The sequence below is a fragment of the Poromitra crassiceps genome (genome assembly GCF_964638095.1).
Source record: "Poromitra crassiceps genome assembly, chromosome: 23".
Classification (NCBI taxonomy): domain Eukaryota; kingdom Metazoa; phylum Chordata; class Actinopteri; order Beryciformes; family Melamphaidae; genus Poromitra; species Poromitra crassiceps.
In genome coordinates this window covers 22,993,053-23,015,225 of record NC_139639.1, presented here as the reverse complement: position 1 = coordinate 23,015,225, position 22,173 = coordinate 22,993,053, and the positions used below count along the sequence as shown (strand labels likewise).

The window sequence follows — 22,173 nt, the reverse complement described above, 5'->3', positions numbered from 1 at the left end:
TAGTCCTCAATTCTCACACACACAGACATACTGTTAAAATCAAGAATGTGTAACATTGCAACTCCAGACAGCATACATCAATGCCCCTGGCACTGGCAAAGGAGTTAACTCTGCATTTCCACAATAAAAAATAATAATCCAGGAATATTGTCCATGATAGCTAGCCGGATAGCTTGGCTCTCAACTTATAGAAAATGTTCCAAAGTAGGCCTACTGGATACCTGAGAGGTAGTTCCCAAAGGACAAGGATGTTTGTCCCGAATCTTCAAAAGTCCAAACGTCCAATACAACTGCTCGGCTGCCATTTAGCTCCCGCCCCTTTACAAAACACAAAGCTGCGCTAAGCCTTTCCGCCGCCGTCTGTTTCACTTTTTTTTTTAGGCATTCACAGATTAAAAGAAGGGCACACACTTGAGTTTAAAATGAGAAGCTTCAACCCCTGAGGAAGATGAATATATCTTATCTTAACAGTCTGAAAACGGTTCCTCCGAGGTGTGCAGCGTGCGTCGTCTGAGGTCTGGAGCACGGTTCAGTTCATTTGGCCGCAGACGATCATGAGCAGATGGGAAAACGACAACCAAAAAACCAGCAACATATGAGGTAATAAAAAAAAAAAAAAAAAACTAAACACAAAAGAAATACATGAGGTAATGACAGAATTTAAGATTTGACACGCGGGTGTTATCAGGTGTGCCCATCGTATAGCTTATTACTACTTCTCCTTAACTACAGCAGATGGATGTGTTAGTAAGATCCGACTTAAAACACAGAAAACATTAAAACAGAAAAACATAATACCAATATTGGGATAAAATAGCAGCTGCATTCAAGTTGCTAGTTTTTTCTCTCTTTTTTCTTCTTCTTCTTCTTCTTTATATTCACGGAGATCCGCTGAGTTTGGATTTGAAAAAGAACAAAAGTCAGGAGCCGGGCCGGGCGATGAATGGTGTCAGCCAGGCGTTCAGGTGCTGGACTCTTTGGGAGGTAGGTCCTCGTTGGTGAGCGACGTCACTATGGAGACGGGGCTGTCTGAGGTAGAGCTGTGGGTCGTCCTGGCGATCTGGCCGATGCGCTCCTCCACACAGCCGGCCGACAGGCGGGCCTCCGCGTCGTGGTCCCAGCACTCCTCTATAGTCTCGCACATTTGGCCCAGACCCTGCAGCCACAAACGCCATGTTACAGCACAGCATCAAAAACAAACACGTTGTCCCACATCAGTGATGCAGACAGTTGCATCCATGGGTCAGCCCCATTTAATTGTCAATGCCGCCCCCTGGTGGCACAAAGTCGACATTATAGTGTGACTAAAAATGTATATATAATATTGTAGGACACATTAGGACGTGGACATGCACATTGCACTTAAAGTTGCACTTTTTCACAAGACGCATTGTGGGAAACCTTCACTAGTTTCACCAGCAGCAGAGTCCTGCCTTCTGCCAGCTTGATTGGCAGTAATCGGCACATTTAATACAACTCCAAACTCTGATTATGTTCCATGGTTTGTGTTTATTAAAGTGTGTAGATACCCAAGGGCCATTTCAGCACTGGTAGGCTATTTAATACCGGTGGCGCCAGTACAAAATTCTGACACATTAGCACTGTCCCACTCTGTGGACAACAGAGACAGCCACGTGGCTTTCTGAAGAAGGCATTATGTGCCGGAAAATCAATTAAATTTAAACTTTTCCATCAAAGATACAAGTGTGCCGCTTCTCCCTTCTTTTGATGTTGATGACCTGCAAGCCAGCACCTTAACAATATGCATAGCTGTATGTTTGTCTTTCTCTTCCTTTAAGTTAAGGCTACAATCACGAAAAGCAAACAAAAGCACAAAAAGAGATGTTGAGACTTGGTTCACCGGCTGCTTGATGGCAATCTTTTTTCTCTCTTTCCATTTTAAATGTCTTCCTTGTTTTCAAAAAAGAAAAACAAAGTGTATGTCACTAGTTGTGTTTCCATTACCGTCAGAAATGCGCAAAATCTAAATATCGCAATAGAAATTGGGTAATGGAAACACCTAAATTTCGAAAAAGCTCCCAAATATCGCAAAACGTTTTTGCGCTCTCATGAGGTGGTTTTTCAGACGTGTCGATATAGCAGTTTATCGCAAAAGTGTAATGGAAACAGATTTTCCGCATTTGCACGTCATGTGACCCATCTTCTCCTTTGGAAAATGAAAGGAAATTAGGGAGAAAGGGTTTGATAAACCGTGGCAAAACCTTCGCAGCAAGTGGAAAACTTTGAAGCAACGCTACCTAGCAGAAAGACGTGTTGTGCAAAAGCGGAGCCGGAAAATAGATCATGTTTAATGGGAGAAATCGATCCATGCCTGTGTGCGCGCATTTGGCACAGCGGCGAGATGATCGGCGGGATGAAAAGCACACCGGTGCGGTGCTGTTGACTGAAGTGATTAATACATTACACACGTTTCAGGTGCAATGTTATAATTATAATACACGATATTCTGACTATTGCATCATATCAGCCTTTCCCCCCCTCCTCCATCTCTAAAATGGGACAAGTTGTAGGCTACCTTTTTTCCTCTGCCTGTCGCGCTCACTGCATTCACCGCAGCCCGCAACATGTTCTTTTGAATTGATAATCAGGCTCGTTTATATGTGTTGTAACTTCATGTTGTGATTTGCATTGACCATTGGTTGGATTTGAGAATGCAGGGGACGGGATATGGGGCAGATCCGCGTGCGTAATCACTGTGGCAGCTGCTGGTAACGGGAATTGCGAAACTCAACTTCAATGGAAACGCCTACAAGTCGCAATTGTACATTGTCGAAGTTGTAGAAATATCGCAATTATTTTGCGAAAAACTGTAATGGAAACACAGCTTATGACAGAAGACAAACCTACATCAGAGGGCTCTGGCCTAGATCACCAAAAACTGTACACACTAGGTTGGCGGGGGCACTGCCGCTGTAAACACAGAAGCCATTCCTCCAGTATTACTCACAGGATGTTTGAGCCAGCAGTCCTTGACGGCTGGACGCATCTTCTTGTGCACCACCACATCCTGCAGATCCTCCAGGGAGGGATGCTGGCCTATTTCCTCCTCGAACGGCAGCATGTACTCGTTTACCGTGCCTGAAGAAGAAGAGCAGCAGCAGCAGCACCCGCAGGATGGAAAGTGCATTAGGCAGAGATCGAGTCAAACGAGTGATGCAGATGCAGCAGCAGGAGTTTGAAAAGACAAAAAGAGTCGAAAACAAAACTTACACCACCAGTCAAAGCCTTGGACACACCTGACGGAATGTATGTTTCATTATCATTATGATCTTAAAGCCATTTTCATCGAAAGGGTTATGCCGAGATGGGTTTCTTAGACAAATATAAATTAATAGTGAAGTTGACACCCATGTATGAATTTCTTTCCCAAAGCCTTTGCCTTTCCATCGAGGCAAGGATGGCTACTTCAAAGAATATCAAATACAATTGCACTATAAAATGTGGAAAAATAGTCAAAATAAATAATAAATGTGTGTGCCGAAACCACTGACTGGTAGTGTATTTTAACCCGCTGCTCTTTAAACTTGATTACATGGTGTTCAAAAACAGAAACAAAACAAACCCACTCTATGTTTATGAGATGAGCCTAACACAGACTTGGACTCACAGTCAGGTCTATGTTCATGAGAACAACCTAACACAGACTTGGACTCACCGTCAGGTCTCTTATGAGATCAGCCTAACACAGACTTGGACTCACAGTCAGGTCTATGTTCATGAGATCAGCCTAACACAGAGTTGGACTCACCGTCGGTCTCACTCTCTGTGCAGCGAGACACCAGCTCCCACAGCACCAGCCCCATAGCGTACATGTCTATCCTCAGAAAGGAGTCTCGCTGGAAGTTGATGGCTCCCTCCAGCACCTCTGGAGCCATGTAACGCCTCGTACCCACCTGGGCAGGACAAAGGAATGCGCTCTATATGAGTGTGTGTGTGTGTGTGTGCAGGAATGTTGTTGCTTAATGAGGCCTGCACAAGTAATCCAATCGATATTGAAAACGCAACATGGCTAAGTGCAATATCCAAAATCGCAGGAGCAGCTGCAATCTGATCAAGGTCAAATGTGTCACAGCATAGCATTAATTAAGCATTGTGGGGCTACAGAGATGCCCCGGCGTAAGGGACCATGCTTAACACACTGAGGCTGAGGGCTGACTGAACAACACAAGTGAATCCGTAACACACAAACCATGGAGCAACACCACCTGCGATATTGGGATTTCTGGTTTTACTTTGGTGTTACTTTCAAATAAATATTTGACAAGAATGTGCCCAATATGAGCAGCAGATGAGGCAGCAAGCTGTTGAACATTTCATTCTGCAGATGAAACGAGTAGCCTACGTACCGAAGGAGACAGGCAAGCGGTCAGCTGTTTAGAAATGTGCTATTTATGACGATGTATGTCACGATGCGGTGCACAGGTACTGTACACCTGTGCACGCCGCAGTGTTTGTTTTGCTCCCTTCTCCCGTCTTCTACTCATGATGCACTGCATGAGTGCATGAGATGCACTGGCGCTCTTGTGTTTAGTCCGTTTCGCTTTCAGACAACAAACGAACCTCCCCAGGATTCACTTGGAAGCGAACCGAGACCCACGTTTTCAAGTGCGCCAGAGTTCGTTCCGCAACAGAGTTCGTTTGCGCTTTCACACCATCCCAAACGAACCGTACTATCCGAGGAAACAAACTCTGGCGCGGTTAAAGCGGACTAAACAGCTTATATGTGAAAGCGACCTTAGATTCATAGTGAGCAAGCGAGTGAGTGAGGAAGCTTTCATTTTAAAACATGACTTGAATCTGTACACAAAATAGCACTGAAAATGGGTACACCGATACATTCCTATGAAAATATATATGAATTATGTTGGCCAGTAAAACATATTCTAGGCAGGTAGTTTAGTTTACAAGCTTTTGGAATCCAAAAGTTAACTTCAGACCCTGTGTGCAAGAAAATCAGTATACGGCCTGTGAATGAACAAAAACTGAAGTGATCGATATTGAAATGAAAACGTGATTTAGAGAATCAAGCCCAAAAGCACGACTGAGGTGAGCGTGACCTGCCCCGCCTACGTAGAAGCTAAAACCAGAAAGGGTGGGGAAAGGATACCTGGCCGTGAGTATCTCCTGGAGGCTTTCCCGGCTCAAACCGCACAGCCAGGCCAAAGTCTCCGATGACCGCGCTGAGATCATCTCGAAGCATCACGTTCTTACTCTTGAAGTCCCTGGGAAATGAAATGTCAGGACAAAGTGATTACACCGTCTCAATCACACACAAGTTTAATCATTGGCGCTCAACTAAAACCCATTTTTGCCACTTACATTTATGAGGCCATCAACAAAATGACAAAATCAAGCACAGCCAGAAGAGGGCAGTGCTCATTTAAAAAAAATCGGTTTTAAAATGATAATCAGGTTTTTAATGGTCCGAGGACAAAAACGGAGAGGCCGAACCTGTGTGCGATGGTGGGTTTGGGCCCCTCCCCCTTGTAGCTGGGGATATCTTCGTGGAGGTAGGCCAAGCCGCGGGACATGGTCTCTGCTATGTGACACAGATCACCCCAGGTCACAGGGTTGCCCTTCAGGTGGTCTGTCAGCGAGCCCTGCTCACACACACACACACACACACACACACACACACACACACACACACACACAGGATTACGAGTTGCATGAAAAACAAGTGGCGCAGGATGCGTGAAGACAGGGGCTGTTCTTTGAGGAACTCTCATTAATCAGTGTCCAAGGACTTTACTGGAGCAAACCCTGGGCATTGGTGCTTTAATCACAACGCAACAGGAGTAGAGTTTCTTTTTGATGTTGCCCAAATGACTGTTCAGCATAGCACCACTCTAACATGTAGGGGGAAACTCTCCTCACCAAGTTCAAATGAGATACACTAACTATAACTGTGTTGTGAGTGTTGTGTGTCTGTGTAAATAAAGGCCTACTGTCTGCCACTAAAAGTCAGAAAGAGTGGGGAGGGAATGGCAGAATTACCTGAAGGGGGTCTAATTTCATACAATATAGCCTAAACAATCGTGAAAATGACTCAAATATCACAAGCACATATTACCAAAAGGAGGCGCTAGATGTAGTAGAAGACGCTGACAAGTTGATTATTTTGCCATGGGTACAGCGACTGGCGTGAAAGCATTGAAATTCATTACACAAACATAACTCTACTGCTTGGACCGCTATACAGCATTTCTCTCATTTGTTAGCAGGCAACACGTGACAAGATCCCTTTATTTCAATTCACTGTTGTGGCTTTGCTAAAAAAAAAATCACTCCAAAGTGAAGCACTGATGTTTTGTTTACTACTATAGTACTACCACTACATGTTTGGTGGTAAATGGTTTTGTAAGATTACTTCAGTCAGTCATTCACTATTCGTTCCATTAGTAGCATTGGGAGTACCCATAGCAGTACTGTAGTATGTAGTACGAGATGATTCATCTCAAGGGGTTTTTCCTAAATAAATCAATTTGAACACTAGTATCTGACAAACTTCAGATTGTATAACTTTGAGTAGCACTATTCTATCGCTGTTATGCATATGGAGAACTGCCAAAATAAATAATATCCTGTCTCTAATAGGTAAAGATAAAAGGCCTATAAAGATAAAGGCCTCGCTCACTTTGGTGGTGGTAAATAAAGTAGACCAGCAGCGATCTTCCATGAGCAAACCTGAATGTTTTTTGTCATAATGTACAGCGCTAAATCACACAGTGAATATGTTTTGAATACAGGAAGTGGGCAGCTATGATAAAGGCCTATATAATATGGAAACAAACATGAGTTGACTGTGCTCTCACCCTCTCATGAAACTCCATGATGAGCCAGAGCTCCGTCTCCAGGTTGGCTCCGTGTTTCTCTGCGGCGATGTAGCGCAGGATGTTTTCGTGTCGCATCCCAGGAGTCAAGAAGATATCTCGCTCATTCTGCCACGACTGCTTGTCCTGCACACAGCATAGAAACAGGCTTAAGTCATGTTTATTCACAAAGTCATACTTAGTCATTAAATACTTGTTTGAACAGGTTTAGCATTAAGTGCTATATATAGAGCATCAAACACAAAGATTAAATAAATTAGAATACGACTGATCGCAAATGATGAGGCTGGAGAGAGACAGACTGTGTGTGTGTGTGTGTGTGTGTGTGTGTGTGTGTTGCCTGCACCTGAATAGGGAAGACCTTCACAGCCACGTATTCACTCATCAGCTGGGCCTTCCAAACACAACCGAAGCGCCCCCTAGCTTTGATCTCCAGCAGCTGCAGTGGCTTCTGACCCACCAGGGGGGATGGAGGAGGTTGACCAGGATCCTGAGGGAAAAACAGTTACATCTCCAAGTTATACTTTTGCAAAATCTCCACAATAACCCCACAGTTTTAAAGCTTACACATTTATTTTTATATAGGCTTGCTTACATAAGTATTAGTTTTACTGATAACAGCGGCTGTAAATTGAGTCATGAGAACTCTACTTTTTACATAGCATTTCTCCCTTTCTTTTGACCCTTGGGTCTTCTTGCTGTGGGTTGCTTCTGAAGTTCTGATGTTGGCTATTTAACAACTGAACTGAAGCTTCATCTACTTTTGCAAATATCATATCTCAAAGTGATTTGGTAAATGCCTTTATCTGAAGCACTTTACAATATCACCAATCCACGAGATTTTCATGTAAATAAACATCTGTTTTGCTCGTTCCTGTCGCTGATCGATATACTAAAATTGGGATTCCGCTTCCACCCAGTTCATGAAAGCTTTGACATGTTATTAATTGGCTGCTCAGCTGGTTAGGCAAAGCAGTGAGAAGAGAGGGCACAAAACATTCTGCACATTTTTCAACATCATCTCATCTGATCATTCCAATACACTCTAAGATTTTCCCAACCATGTGGTCTTGGAGAAAGCCCCGCCCCTTCAGCCTGTCGCTGTACGACATCACGCATTTAGTGCCTGCGCCTCTTCCTTTTTTCTTCCACAAGCAAAAAGACCAGGCAGGGGCTGACAACGCCAGGGCCATTTGCAACTTTTTATCAGACATATTCTCCACTAAAAGTAACTATATTACCAAAGTAGCTATATTACCAAACCGTTTAAGCGATGTTAAAATGGTAGGCAAATGCTGCTTTGTTTCATGTATCTGGTTTCTATATCTCACGCAGGTGGAGGACGTACAGGCTAGCTGACTGTCAGCTGTAGTCTTTGTGGGGTGTTCAAGTACAACTTTTTGGCTCGGACACAGGCGACATGAAGCGACGCGACAGTCTGCCTTCATTGCCCCTAAGCTCTTTATCGTTCTCCCGGTGTGTCAGACTGTAAGATCCTTCTCACCTCACTCAGGTCTACAATGACAGTCAGACTGTAAGACCCTTCTCACCTCACTCAGGTCTACAATGACAGTCAGACTGTAAGACCCTTCTCACCTCACTCAGGTCTACAATGACAGTCAGACTGTAAGATCCTTCTCACATCACTCAGGTCTACAATGACAGTCAGACTGTAAGACCCTTCTCACCTCGCTCAGGTCTACAATGACAGTCAGACTGTAAGACCCTTCTCACCTCACTCAGGTCTACAATGACAGTCAGACTGTAAGACCCTTCTCACCTCGCTCAGGTCTACAATGACAGTCAGACTGTAAGACCCTTCTCACATCACTCAGGTCTACAATGACAGTCAGACTGTAAGATCCTTCTCACATCACTCAGGTCTACAATGACAGTCAGACTGTAAGATCCTTCTCACCTCACTCAGGTCTACAATGACAGTCAGACTGTAAGACCCTTCTCACATTACTCAGGTCTACAATGACAGTCAGACTGTAAGGCCCTTCTCACATCACTCAGGTCTACAATGACAGTCAGACTGTAAGATCCTTCTCACCTCACTCAGGTCTACAATGACAGTCAGACTGTAAGATCCTTCTCACCTCACTCAGGTCTACAATGACAGTCAGACTGTAAGATCCTTCTCACCTCACTCAGGTCTACAATGACAGTCAGACTGTAAGATCCTTCTCACATCACTCAGGTCTACAATGACAGTCAGACTGTAAGACCCTTCTCACATCACTCAGGTCTACAATGACAGTCAGACTGTAAGACCCTTCTCACCTCGCTCAGGTCTACAATGACAGTCAGACTGTAAGACCCTTCTCACATCACTCAGGTCTACAATGACAGTCAGACTGTAAGATCCTTCTCACATCACTCAGGTCTACAATGACAGTCAGACTGTAAGATCCTTCTCACCTCACTCAGGTCTACAATGACAGTCAGACTGTAAGACCCTTCTCACCTCGCTCAGGTCTACAATGACAGTCAGACTGTAAGACCCTTCTCACATCACTCAGGTCTACAATGACAGTCAGACTGTAAGATCCTTCTCACATCACTCAGGTCTACAATGACAGTCAGACTGTAAGATCCTTCTCACCTCACTCAGGTCTACAATGACAGTCAGACTGTAAGATCCTTCTCACATCACTCAGGTCTACAATGACAGTCAGACTGTAAGATCCTTCTCACCTCACTCAGGTCTACAATGACAGTCAGACTGTAAGATCCTTCTCACCTCACTCAGGTCTACAATGACAGTCAGACTGTAAGACTCTTCTCACCTCACTCAGGTCTACAATGACAGTCAGACTGTAAGACCCTTCTCACATCACTCAGGTCTACAATGACAGTCAGACTGTAAGATCCTTCTCACATCACTCAGGTCTACAATGACAGTCAGACTGTAAGATCCTTCTCACCTCACTCAGGTCTACAATGACAGTCAGACTGTAAGATCCTTCTCACCTCACTCAGGTCTACAATGACAGTCAGACTGTAAGATCCTTCTCACCTCACTCAGGTCTACAATGACAGTCAGACTGTAAGATCCTTCTCACATCACTCAGGTCTACAATGACAGTCAGACTGTAAGACCCTTCTCACCTCACTCAGGTCTACAATGACAGTCAGACTGTAAGATCCTTCTCACCTCACTCAGGTCTACAATGACAGTCAGACTGTAAGATCCTTCTCACATCACTCAGGTCTACAATGACAGTCAGACTGTAAGACCCTTCTCACCTCACTCAGGTCTACAATGACAGTCAGACTGTAAGATCCTTCTCACATCGCTCAGGTCTACAATGACAGACTGTAAGACCCTTCTCACCTCACTCAGGTCTACAATGACAGTCAGACTGTAAGATCCTTCTCACCTCACTCAGGTCTACAATGACAGTCAGACTGTAAGATCCTTCTCACCTCACTCAGGTCTACAATGACAGTCAGACTGTAAGATCCTTCTCACATCACTCAGGTCTACAATGACAGTCAGACTGTAAGATCCTTCTCACATCACTCAGGTCTACAATGACAGACTGTAAGATCCTTCTCACATCACTCAGGTCTACAATGACAGACTGTAAGACCCTTCTCACATCACTCAGGTCTACAATGACAGTCAGACTGTAAGACCCTTCTCACATCACTCAGGTCTACAATGACAGTCAGACTGTAAGATCCTTCTCACCTCGCTCAGGTCTACAATGACAGTCAGACTGTAAGATCCTTCTCACCTCGCTCAGGTCTACAATGACAGACAGACTGTAAGACCCTTCTCACCTCACTCAGGTCTACAATGACAGTCAGACTGTAAGATCCTTCTCACCTCACTCAGGTCTACAATGACAGACTGTAAGATCCTTCTCACCTCGCTCAGGTCTACGTGGCCGTAGGGGGGTTTGCGGTGGCGGTACATCCACAGGGCGAGCACCAGGGCCAGCGACAGCACACAGAGCGGGAGCAGGGAGTACACCAGCACGTTGAGCAGGGATGGCACTCTTTGCGGAGGTCGTATTTTCACTGGCGAGGAAGAACAGAATAGTTAAGAGTCTCAACTTAATGACATTTAGGTTATTGGCAACATCACAAATGTCTCTCACACATGGAGTACGCAGGGAGGCCAGGGAAGGAACATGTCTTCGACGGCCAACACTGATACTCACACTTCCTTTCAAGCGACTCCAATGTGTCACTAAAAAGTCGATGGAGTTTCAGATGATTCTCTATAGATATTCAGTGTCTTATGGCTGCATGCAGGTTTAGAAATAAGATCAGGGTTAGCCTAAGCTAAGGTCAGAGTTAGAGTTACATAGTCTGTATAGAAGTGACACTTTGCTGAACATCTATTTTTTGTCACCGTCACCTGCTGCTGGTTAGATGACTATCAACACTGGACTATCCAAATTAAGTGTTAAATAATAAATATAGCCCGAATAAAGTCTTTTGATACTACTACTAAATAGGAGTTACCTCAGTCTCTACTTCAGTGATAATATTACAATACTAATAAGATCCAAAAAACATGAATGCAAATCTAATTCCAGAAAAAGTGTAAATCAGTGAGTCAATCATCTAATTTGTCATTGTTATAATTTGCATAATAATATGTGTAATGTAATATATAGCCTTGATTCAATTTGGAGTTGTACGCTTTTCATCTCAATTAAATAATCGAATAGTTCAAACCTGAATTGAGCAGCAGGAGCCCATATTCATAGCTGTGCCATCATCTTGGACTAAGCCATAATTTAAGTAACATCTTCTGAACTAATAGATGTCTTCTGATGAGAGGAGACTACGCAATCTTCTGATGAGAGGAGACTACGTGATCTTCTGATTAGAGGAGACTACGTGATATTAACTTAATATGCCACCCGTGTGGTAGAACAGGACACAGTAGAAAGTTTGCAAAAAACATGGCCGTAACAGAAATCAGCTTCAAGCTGTGGGTAGCGGTGGCCTAAAGGTTAGAGAAGCGAGCTTGTGACCAGAAGGTCGTCTATTCAATCCACCGGCAGGATAAATCTGGGGAGGGAAAGTGAAAAGTGCCCCTCCCTCATTACCACCAGTGAGCTGCCCTTGAGCAAGGCCCTTAAACCCAACCGCTCCCGTGGAGCTGCTCAGTGGCCAGCAGATCAGACTGTGGTTGTACTGGTCACCTTCCAGGTACAGTATGAAGAATGTGTGTGCGAATGTGAACAGGGTGCTCCTGAAAAAGAGAGCATTGCTCTCAGCGAAACTCCGCTGAATAAATAAAGGTTAAAAAATAAATTAAATATATATTATGCACTGTGGCGGCAAACAACAAAAGGCAGCCTTCATTTCTACATCAACGCGCTAACATAACAGGTACATAACGCCAGATACTTTTTTTCTGTCAAAAAGGGAGCGGTTCAGATTTGTTTACAGATAAATTACTTGCATTTACATTCAGCAAACGGGGCATTTAAAGCACACATCTTGCAGATAGTGTCACATCTTGTTAAATGTAAAAGCACATTTGAACATTGTCGTTGACAGCTCAAGACACATGTCCTATTCTCCCCGCTTGTTGATGAACGCCTTGTTTTTCACCATCAGTCTCATTTGACTTCTTGCCATCATAACACATTAAAAGCTTAATTCGCGTCACACAAACAAGCTTCAATCATAATCTACCAGCAATTATAGACGGCAAACAACGATCATATATCCTCATTTAAAACGCTGGGTTATTTTTTCACCTTACTGCTGTATAAATGACAAAACTGTTGTAAAGCGATGGCCAATTCGATTACTTTTCAGAACAGTGGCGCTCATCCACACAAATATAAACGGTAATGTTTTGCAACACTTACAGGAGTGACTGCAACGTGTGTGAAAAAGGGATCATGGCGTTGATCATAAAGTGATGAACGCGATGGCGTTGATCATAATGCGATGAACGCGATGGCGTTGATCATAATGCGATGAACGCAATGGCTTCTACCGCAGAGCAAAGCCCAGCTCCAGTCCTGCTAATTGGAGGGGAAGTGCAGAGAGAGACCTATCTTCGCAGTGTGTTGTATGACGGATGCAGTGTGTTGTATGACGGATGCAGTGTGTTGTATGACGGATGCAGTGTGTTGTATGACGGATGCAGTGTGTTGTATGACGGATGCAGTGTGTTGTATGACGGCTGCAGTGTGTTGTATGACGGATGCAGTGTGTTGTATGATGCAGTGTGTTGTATGACGGATGCAGTGTGTTGTATGATGCAGTGTGTTGTATGACGGATGCAGTGTGTTGTATGACGGATGCAGTGTGTTGTATGACGGATGCAGTGTGTTGTATGTATGACGGATGCAGTGTGTTGTATGACGGATGCAGTGTGTTGTATGTATGACGGATGCAGTGTGTTGTATGACGGATGCAGTGTGTTGTATGACGGATGCAGTGTGTTGTATGACGGATGCAGTGTGTTGTATGACGGATGCAGTGTGTTGTACGACGGATGCAGTGTGTTGTACGACGGATGCCGTGTGTTGTATGACGGATGCAGTGTGTTGTATGACGGATGCAGTGTGTTGTATGACGGATGCAGTGTGTTGTATGACGGATGCAGTGTGTTGTATGACGGATGCAGTGTGTTGTATGACGGATGCAGTGTGTTGTATGACGGATGCAGTGTGTTGTATGACGGATGCAGTGTGTTGTATGACGGATGCAGTGTGTTGTATGACGGATGCAGTGTGTTGTATGTATGACGGCTGCAGTGTGTTGTATGTATGACGGCTGCAGTGTGTTGTATGACGGATGCAGTGTGTTGTATGACGGATGCAGTGTGTTGTATGACGGATGCAGTGTGTTGTATGTATGACGGATGCAGTGTGTTGTATGACGGATGCAGTGTGTTGTATGACAGATGCAGTGTGTTGTATGACGGATGCAGTGTGTTGTACGACGGATGCAGTGTGTTGTATGACAGATGCAGTGTGTTGTATGTATGACGGATGCAGTGTGTTGTATGACGGCTGCAGTGTGTTGTATGACAGATGCAGTGTGTTGTATGACAGATGCAGTGTGTTGTATGACGGATGCAGTGTGTTGTATGACGGATGCAGTGTGTTGTATGACGGCTGCAGTGTGTTGTATGACGGATGCAGTGTGTTGTATGACGGATGCAGTGTGTTGTATGACGGCTGCAGTGTGTTGTATGACGGATGCAGTGTGTTGTATGACGGATGCAGTGTGTTGTATGACGGATGCAGTGTGTTGTATGACGCAGTGTGTTGTATGATGGATGCAGTGTGTTGTATGACGGATGCAGTGTGTTGTATGACGGATGCAGTGTGTTGTATGACGGATGCAGTGTGTTGTATGACGGATGCAGTGTGTTGTATGACGGATGCAGTGTGTTGTATGACGGATGCAGTGTGTTGTATGACGGATGCAGTGTGTTGTATGACGGATGCAGTGTGTTGTATGACGGATGCAGTGTGTTGTATGACGGATGCAGTGTGTTGTATGACGGATGCAGTGTGTTGTATGACGGATGCAGTGTGTTGTATGACGGATGCAGTGTGTTGTATGACGGATGCAGTGTGTTGTATGACGGATGCAGTGTGTTGTATGACGGATGCAGTGTGTTGTACGACGGATGCAGTGTGTTGTACGACGGATGCAGTGTGTTGTACGACGGATGCAGTGTGTTGTATGACGGATGCAGTGTGTTGTATGTATGACGGATGCGTTTGCCGCTCACCTCGGTTGCCACTGCCAATCATGTCAGGAAGGTGGGTGAACCTCTCGTTGCAGTAGTTGCCCTCGCAGCAGCAGAAGAAGACCTGAGGGTTTTCCTCCATGGACACACACTCTTGCCTGTGACAATGGAAGACGCGGCTTCATTATTGCTTCATGATAACAAACACACACGCACCTTACAAGAAACTCTGAATCTTTTAGGAAACATCATCCTTGGGTTCACCCAGTAAAAGGAATCATTTTACTTATTTTTTTAATCCAAGTCCCTTTTCTTCACCAAATACTTCACATGAGAATAAACTATTGACTACATTGGCTTATTAGCATTGTGGGAAACCAAGGAGCAGGACCAGCCAGAGATGTAAACAACATTGATCATAATAAACAACAGGACCTATTTAATAGCATAACTGAATGTAAAGCACTTTAAGCATTTGGTTCATTTAGCTTTCCATGTAGAATTCAACTCGACCCATGAACCACGAAGCAGGTATCTTTTCTGTCTCTTCTCCTTCTACACCTGGCACTTCTGTTCTATATAAACCTTCTAGGGACAAAGCAACATTTGTCACATCAATTCAACCCTTCTGCACTCCTTACTATTCATTCTAAGTGATGTTGCAAATGTAAAAGCCAGAGAACACTGCACTGTATGAGGAAGCTAAACTCCTTTGGAGAGAGACAGAGTATCCAGTGATTCCCAACCAGGGGTACATGTATCCCTAGGGGTGCGTGAGCAGCTTTGCAGGGGGGGACATGGAAAGATTGGGCATTACAATTTAAAGTCAATAATTCAATGAAGCCAGCCCATCTACAGGACATCAAGTGTAGATGTCTTTTTATTGTAAGGGGAGTCATTCAATTGATTTTCATTTAATAATCAGTTGTGTTAGATACTAAAAGTTTAATATGAGTCTAATAGAACAAATTTAGGAGAATCATCGACATGCACGAGTCAGGTACTATTAGCATGGCGAAACATCTCAAAGCCTTTACATGCTTGTGCATCAAAGCCCTCGCCGAATGCGCAGAGCGCTGCGCCACGGCTGGCGAGCCTACTGGCACAGCTGCTCCTCGAAAATGTGACTTGACACAGCTGACGTGAGCAGCGCAAGTACAAAATAATGTAGATGGGGTGATAACAGGAGAGAGTAAAAAAGCTATTACCAAGTATGTGCACTACATTCTCTCCTTGGGGCTAACTTCTAGTCATTATCATAGTGAAATCACACAATTTACTAATTTGCTGGGGACTCCCCTGCGACCACTCATCAAGCGGCTGTTCGAGTATATATGGGTCTAGCTGCCGCCGGCAAGGCTCCAATCGAGGCTATCTCACAAGTATGTTTTCTGCTTAAGGGGTACACAAGACAAGAAAGGTTGGGAACCAGTGGAGTATACTAACGTAAATTCCGGACTATAAGCCGCACCTTTTTTCCCGTTTTTTGGCCTTTTTTGGCCCCTGCGGCTTATATAACGGTGCGGCTTATCTATGGATTTTTTCAAAAAAAAAAAAAAAAAAAAACTCTCTTTTTTAGCACTCTTTCTAACTATAAATCCACTTCTGTTTTAATTTCCTCTCTTGCCCTCTTTTCACCACACTGTATGACACTGTATGACACTGTATGACACTGTATGACACTGTATGACACTGTGTGCACTGTAAATAACAACACAGGTGGTGTTGTGTTATGTTGTTTTGTTGAAATGTTAATAAATGGGAGCTTCCTCAAACAGCCAACACCTTACATATGGTAATTAAACATTAAAACAAAAAAAACAAACAAAAAAAAATATACCATTAAAACACCCGCGGCTTATAGTCCGGTGCGGCTTATATAAGAAAAAAATAGTCAACTTTGCAGGTGCGGCTTATACATACTACGTTATTAATGGTATCAATAGAAATAGGCTCTCTGGCATTGTCAGCACATCAGTCATCATCATCAGTATATAAATGGGAGCTGGGGCTCTGTCCGTCTGTTTCTCTGTCCCACTGTGATGTCATAAATCCCACTGTGACATAATCCGTGATGTCACAAATCCCACTGTGACATCATCAGTGATGTCATAAATCTCACTGTGACATCATCAGTGATATCATAAATCTGACATCATCGGTGATGTCATAAATTCCACTGTGACATCCTCAGTGATGTCATAAATCTGCCCACAAGATCTAGTGCTCGACCTAGTGCTCCAAAATCACTGTAATACGTTGACGCCTCAGAGAGTTTGACTCTGAGCAGGTCCTGAGGAAGGCCCAGGCAATATTAAATGACAAATCACACATGCTACACAATTAATTTGCCCTCATTGTATAGATGTTTTCTGGTACCCCAGAGTAAGATGCATCCAAAGGAAAAATAGCCATGTAGCAGAAACAATACAAACTTTATGAATCATGAGGTTTGTCACACTGGGGAACGGAATTATTATAATTTCAGCTATATGCATATGACTGCTGGCCTCTGCCTGTACTGAATTTTAATAGCACAAAAATGCAAATGACCAAATGTTAATCTGGTAATCTATCCCATCTCTTCTCTGTTTGTTATGCAATATGTTTATTCTTGCTTTTGAGGTTTGTTGTTTACATGTTTTACTGCCTTTACATCGCCCCCCTGTGGGATACGTAAAGATATATGGCACTGAACTCAAAGTGGGGACTGAAGCCAGGGTTCCTATACATTTTCAATTTAAAATATTCCATACTTTTTCCAGACCTTGATTTGTTATGAAGATTTAGTCTGGTGTTCAATATGATTTACATAGCCATCTTGCCCCTGCGAACTAGGTCATATCATATCAATGATGTGTAGATGAAGATTGTTCTTCACAGCTACAAATATCAGAAAATGTGAGGAGATGATTGGCAGGATGCTAAAACTCCATATTTTTCCCTAGACCCTAGTATATTCTTTACTGGATTTGATTTTGGTCGGTGGTTGATATAATGCGTGCTGACAGTGGCTGGGTAATAAGAACATCCCTCTAACATTATTCAACAAAAACTGTGGACTCAAAGTGGGTCTACCACAACATAAAAGCTATAATTATGTGTGTGTCGGACCTGAACCACAACATTTTCCATACTTTTCCAGACATTTTTTTTCAAATTCCCTAAACTATTCAAGTCCTGGAAATGATCAAATTATTTTTTTAGACTTTTCCAGACGTGCGTTGGGAACCCCGTGAAGCATACTCTTCTGTCGCACTCACTGCAAGTCGCTCTGGGTAAGAGAGTGCCAGCCAAAAGCCTAAAATATGAACGTTAACGCACAGTGGCGGTGACCCTGCTCGGTGACCCCACCTGTCATAGCAGTTGAAGTCGTCCAGCCAGCAGCCTTTCTTCACCAGCTTGATGGTCCCTGAGGAGTTGAGCCAGGAGGCGTAGCAGTGGAGCCGCTTGTCTTTCTCCACCCCGTCGCAGCGCTCGAAGCCGCTCTGGTTGGTCCTCTCCGTACGCCAGTTATCATTGTAGTACACACACTCCCGGGTCTCCGCCTCGCCCAGACTGTACCCTGAGACGGACAGGACAGAGAGGACTCAATCAGTTCACATCTTCATGGCAAACTCAGCCTGCGGACGCACAGACATATGGCACAGGATCCGCTTGGTGCGACAAAGAAAAAACACCTCGGAGCCGGCAGGGCTTCTTCTTCTATCATCAGTTTGGCACACTGCCAAGTTGGGGAGCTCTCTGTAGTAAAAGGAGGAGGAGGAGGGGGGGGGGGGTACCTCTGGGCTACGAAATTGTTACTGAATGGCAGTTCGGCATAATCTCATTCACTACGAGATGAATTTGCAGCGTAACAACTAAATGGAGAAAAATGACGAGATTTAATTAGCCGGAGAAAAACAATGATGCACCCTGCACTAAAACACACTGCACTTTGGCATGCTACTTGTACAGATAAGGACTCTGGGATCCTTCTTGAGTAGGGCACATCTGGAAAGGCAGATAAGACGTTTGTCTTCTTTAAGGGCTTTTACTGTCATTTACATAGGGAAATAGTTTCTGCCTATTGAATGTTTTGGTAGCCGCAGCACTACCTAGTCGAAATAGCTGTCAATGTCCTAATAATATTGTGGGTGTCTTTACTATTTTTAATATTCCTCTAGGTGGATTTCATGTTGGACCCTTACGCCAGCAACAAGCATAATGTACTGGATTTATGAACATGTGGATGTCCTTCACAATATCCCCTGGACATTCATGCCCAATCTTTGTTCACAGACAAAATAGTGCCTGTCTCTTTAAATCCCTGCCTATAGGAGGTTGCCCATCCCCCAGTGTTACCCCCACCCCACCCCCCCAAAACCCATTACACACACACACACACACACACACACACACACACACACACACACACACACACAAATAGATATTTTTAGTTGTCCAGCAGGATACAAAAGATTTCGTTATAGTCGTCATATAGAATGACTAGCCTACATGCTCGTTATTAAGGGAGTAGGAATGCAGGCTAGTAAGGACACACTGATGATGCTCGATGCTCCATTGAGCCGAGATGGCATTTCTGATATCTGTGGTCACATGATCCGGGAGGACTTTTACTACTAGATCATTCCCCACCCCCTCCCTCTGTCACTTACTGAGGCTTACACCACAACAACATGCATTCTGGAGAAGCTGCTTACTACAGTATATATTCCTGCCCTAATCTATTAACCATAAAGGCGTTAGCTCTGTGCAACTCTGCATACGACAATTAGACAGCTGTGCGTGCCTCAATTAAATTTGCATTGCAATTCGAGGAAATTGTAAAAACGTGTTGTGTGAGGGAGAGAAAGGTCATATTGTTTCCAAATACCTATTTAAGGGGGTAAACTATGGCGCTAAACTAAATGGGGGAAAAGGAGGGTATTATTCCAGGAAGGCACAATGAAATTTCCACATGAGTTGTATAACGTGGAAAAAAAAAAGCCAAACAAAAGAAAACAAACCTCATGCTCAATTTCACGTGGTACCAAGTCACAGAGCTGTCTGTGTGACAGTAAACCAGAAACCTCCATTTGGGGCAAAGACCTGACTTCACACGCAGCAGCGGCTGTCTCTTCAAATCAAACGGCATTAATGTTTGAAAATCCTTGAAGACGACAGTGTTTGTAAAGGCTCTTGTTCAGTCTGCAACCGCAAACAAGAGTCCAGACCTGGGATGTAGCCTATAAGGTTTCAGGATGTTGGTGCAGCTGCTGCCATCTATTCCTGCCAGTGTTAAGAAAGACATGGGGGAACGCAACAGTTTCAATTTTGCACAATTTTCCATTTGTCTAATAGGCCGATCGTAACGACATTGACATAATTTGAAAGTGAGGAAAAAATATTAAGGGCTATTTTGAAATAATCTTTATATTATTGAGTAGTCTAGTGACAACTGGGGCAAGGACGATAATAATATAGTAGGCTACGAGAATATCACGTTTCCAAACAAGTGAAAATGCTAGAATTGGTGTTAATAAACAACACAGCAAACAAAGTTCCACCACCAAGAGCAGCAAACCCGTTCGCGGGTCCAAATTTCAACGCGAACAATTAGGCTACCCCCAAAAATTGTTTTCCTCGGAAAAACTGTTGCAATTTCAGTCCAACAATAGCACCTTACCTGCGCATAAAGTTCCCAGAAGAAGTGAACAAGTCAGCCATGAAAAAGACATGTTCCGTTTGAAATACAAGGCAGAGATTTCCCCCTTTTTCCGTCGCGAACATGAAAACTCAGCTTGTCCAAAACATCAGTCCACAGGATCAAAACGACCACAGGCCTCTCACCACCACCACAACGCGTGTCAATAGCCGCGACGCTGCAACAATGTTGCAAGAAAAGATAGGGGCGATTAATTGGCTACGAGGCGGTAGTCCGTTAATAGGTGCAGCATTTCGCATCGGAACCGAATCCAAAAACCGAATGGGAGTCTATTCCACCATCCGAGACGAAAGCTTAGGTCTCTTTTTTAAGGTTATTCACTTGAATAGTAGCACCGCTGCGTCGGGAGGTCGGTCGGGGTTTACATGCATGTTACTGATCTGTGTCCAAAATGGCTTCTAAATGGGGAATGGGCTGCAAACAGGGAAACCCGGATGTGTAAACACAAAGAGGGGAATTCAGGCAGCCAGCGAGTGACCTTAACACGACACTGGGGATCCAGCTATGAAATGCCTTATTTCAGCCCCGAATTGCCTATAATCACACACGACGGTAATATAAATGTTCGTAATAGAGACGACATAGGTGGTGTTTAGAGTAAGATGTGTGTTTACACCTTTATTATTGTCCCAGTTCCAGCTGATAACACTTGCACTTTCTGTGGTCAGAGTTGGTATTTTATAGTCTACCTTTCGCCTCTAATTTATCCCAGTCTTTAAATGCTACTTGCCGTTTCCCTCTTCGTGTATGGCAGTACGTGTGTTTAGCCACTGGTGTGTTTGTGAAATAATGTGTTGTTCATGTTCATCAATGGTTATAGCCTACAGCGAAAGGACTACTTTCCCGCGGAGGAAGAGCAGGCAGAGGTTGGTATTTTGGTTTATAATTAGGCTAATTAATATTGGTTGATAATATCAATCAATAGTAATTAAGCTAAATCTATAATACACCAGGATATATATATATATATATATATATATATATATATATATATATATATATATATATATATATATATATATATATATATAATATCATCATCATCATAACTAAAAGGGAGCATGTGGGCTCTACGATTTTTGTCCCTGTCCCGGAAGTGGTGTCACCAGATGTCACTTAACTGGAAATGATGTCATCAGTTATGTCACTTGAGCAATTGTGGATTGTGATATCACTGATGATGTCATAGGCATTGTGACATCATCAGTGATGTCATAAGAGCAGGTGAGCCTGCACAGCGGTTGAGCTGGCGAGCTGCAGGGCGGGCGAGGCAGCGCAGTGGGCGAGCCTACGAATCTAGCACACGAGATGCCTAATAATATATATACTTAGGTGAATAATTGGACATGAGCCTACTTGAACAAATATTGCAAAGACTGTGTTAGTTGCAGTAGGCTAGGACATCTCTTATGCCCCCCCCCCCCCACAAATAGCATGATAAATTTAGATTGTTTTTTCTTTTCTATGGAAATAATCCTTTATGCAGTGGCAGGGCTAAAAATAGCTGACCCAATTTGACATTAAAAAATAATTTAAAAAGTAGTAGGCTAATGATTCACCTCACCCCCAGACAATGGTAAAAACACAATAAATATCACATAGCCTATGCCTATCAACACACCAAAATAGAACCAAACTCTGATGGTGCAAAATGCAACATTTTAAGCATTTTTATTCTTGTTGCAAAGCAGGAACATTATGCCTGTGGAAAATTATCTTCACTTATAAGATCCCTTTAATGTAGCCTTTTTGTTGAACAATGCCTCATTAATTTGATCTACAACTATATTTAGTCTTGCATTAATAATTCTCTGTTTTCTATCCAAAATATAAGAACTAGTCCAATTTACCCACAGGCTCAGCGTACCCACTTCTCCCAAACCAGACAATTCCTTTGAGGACTATTTTCATACATTTAT

The 22,173-nt window shown here is 43.5% G+C and overlaps 1 protein-coding gene across 1 annotated transcript; it reads right to left on the bottom strand.

Moving 5' to 3' along the window:
* Positions 1-961: 961 nt before the first annotated feature.
* On the bottom strand, positions 962-20,267 carry LOC310797066 (activin receptor type-2B-like; the record flags this gene model as incomplete). Its single annotated transcript, XM_083659352.1, has 11 exons — positions 962-1,156; positions 2,969-3,099; positions 3,770-3,914; positions 5,129-5,243; positions 5,473-5,621; positions 6,837-6,980; positions 7,201-7,344; positions 10,735-10,886; positions 14,602-14,705; positions 17,902-18,112; positions 20,216-20,267. The coding sequence occupies 11 exons, from the start codon at positions 20,265-20,267 to the stop codon at positions 962-964; spliced, it is 1,542 nt and encodes a 513-aa protein (XP_083515478.1).
* Between the last annotated feature and the right edge of the window lie 1,906 nt (positions 20,268-22,173).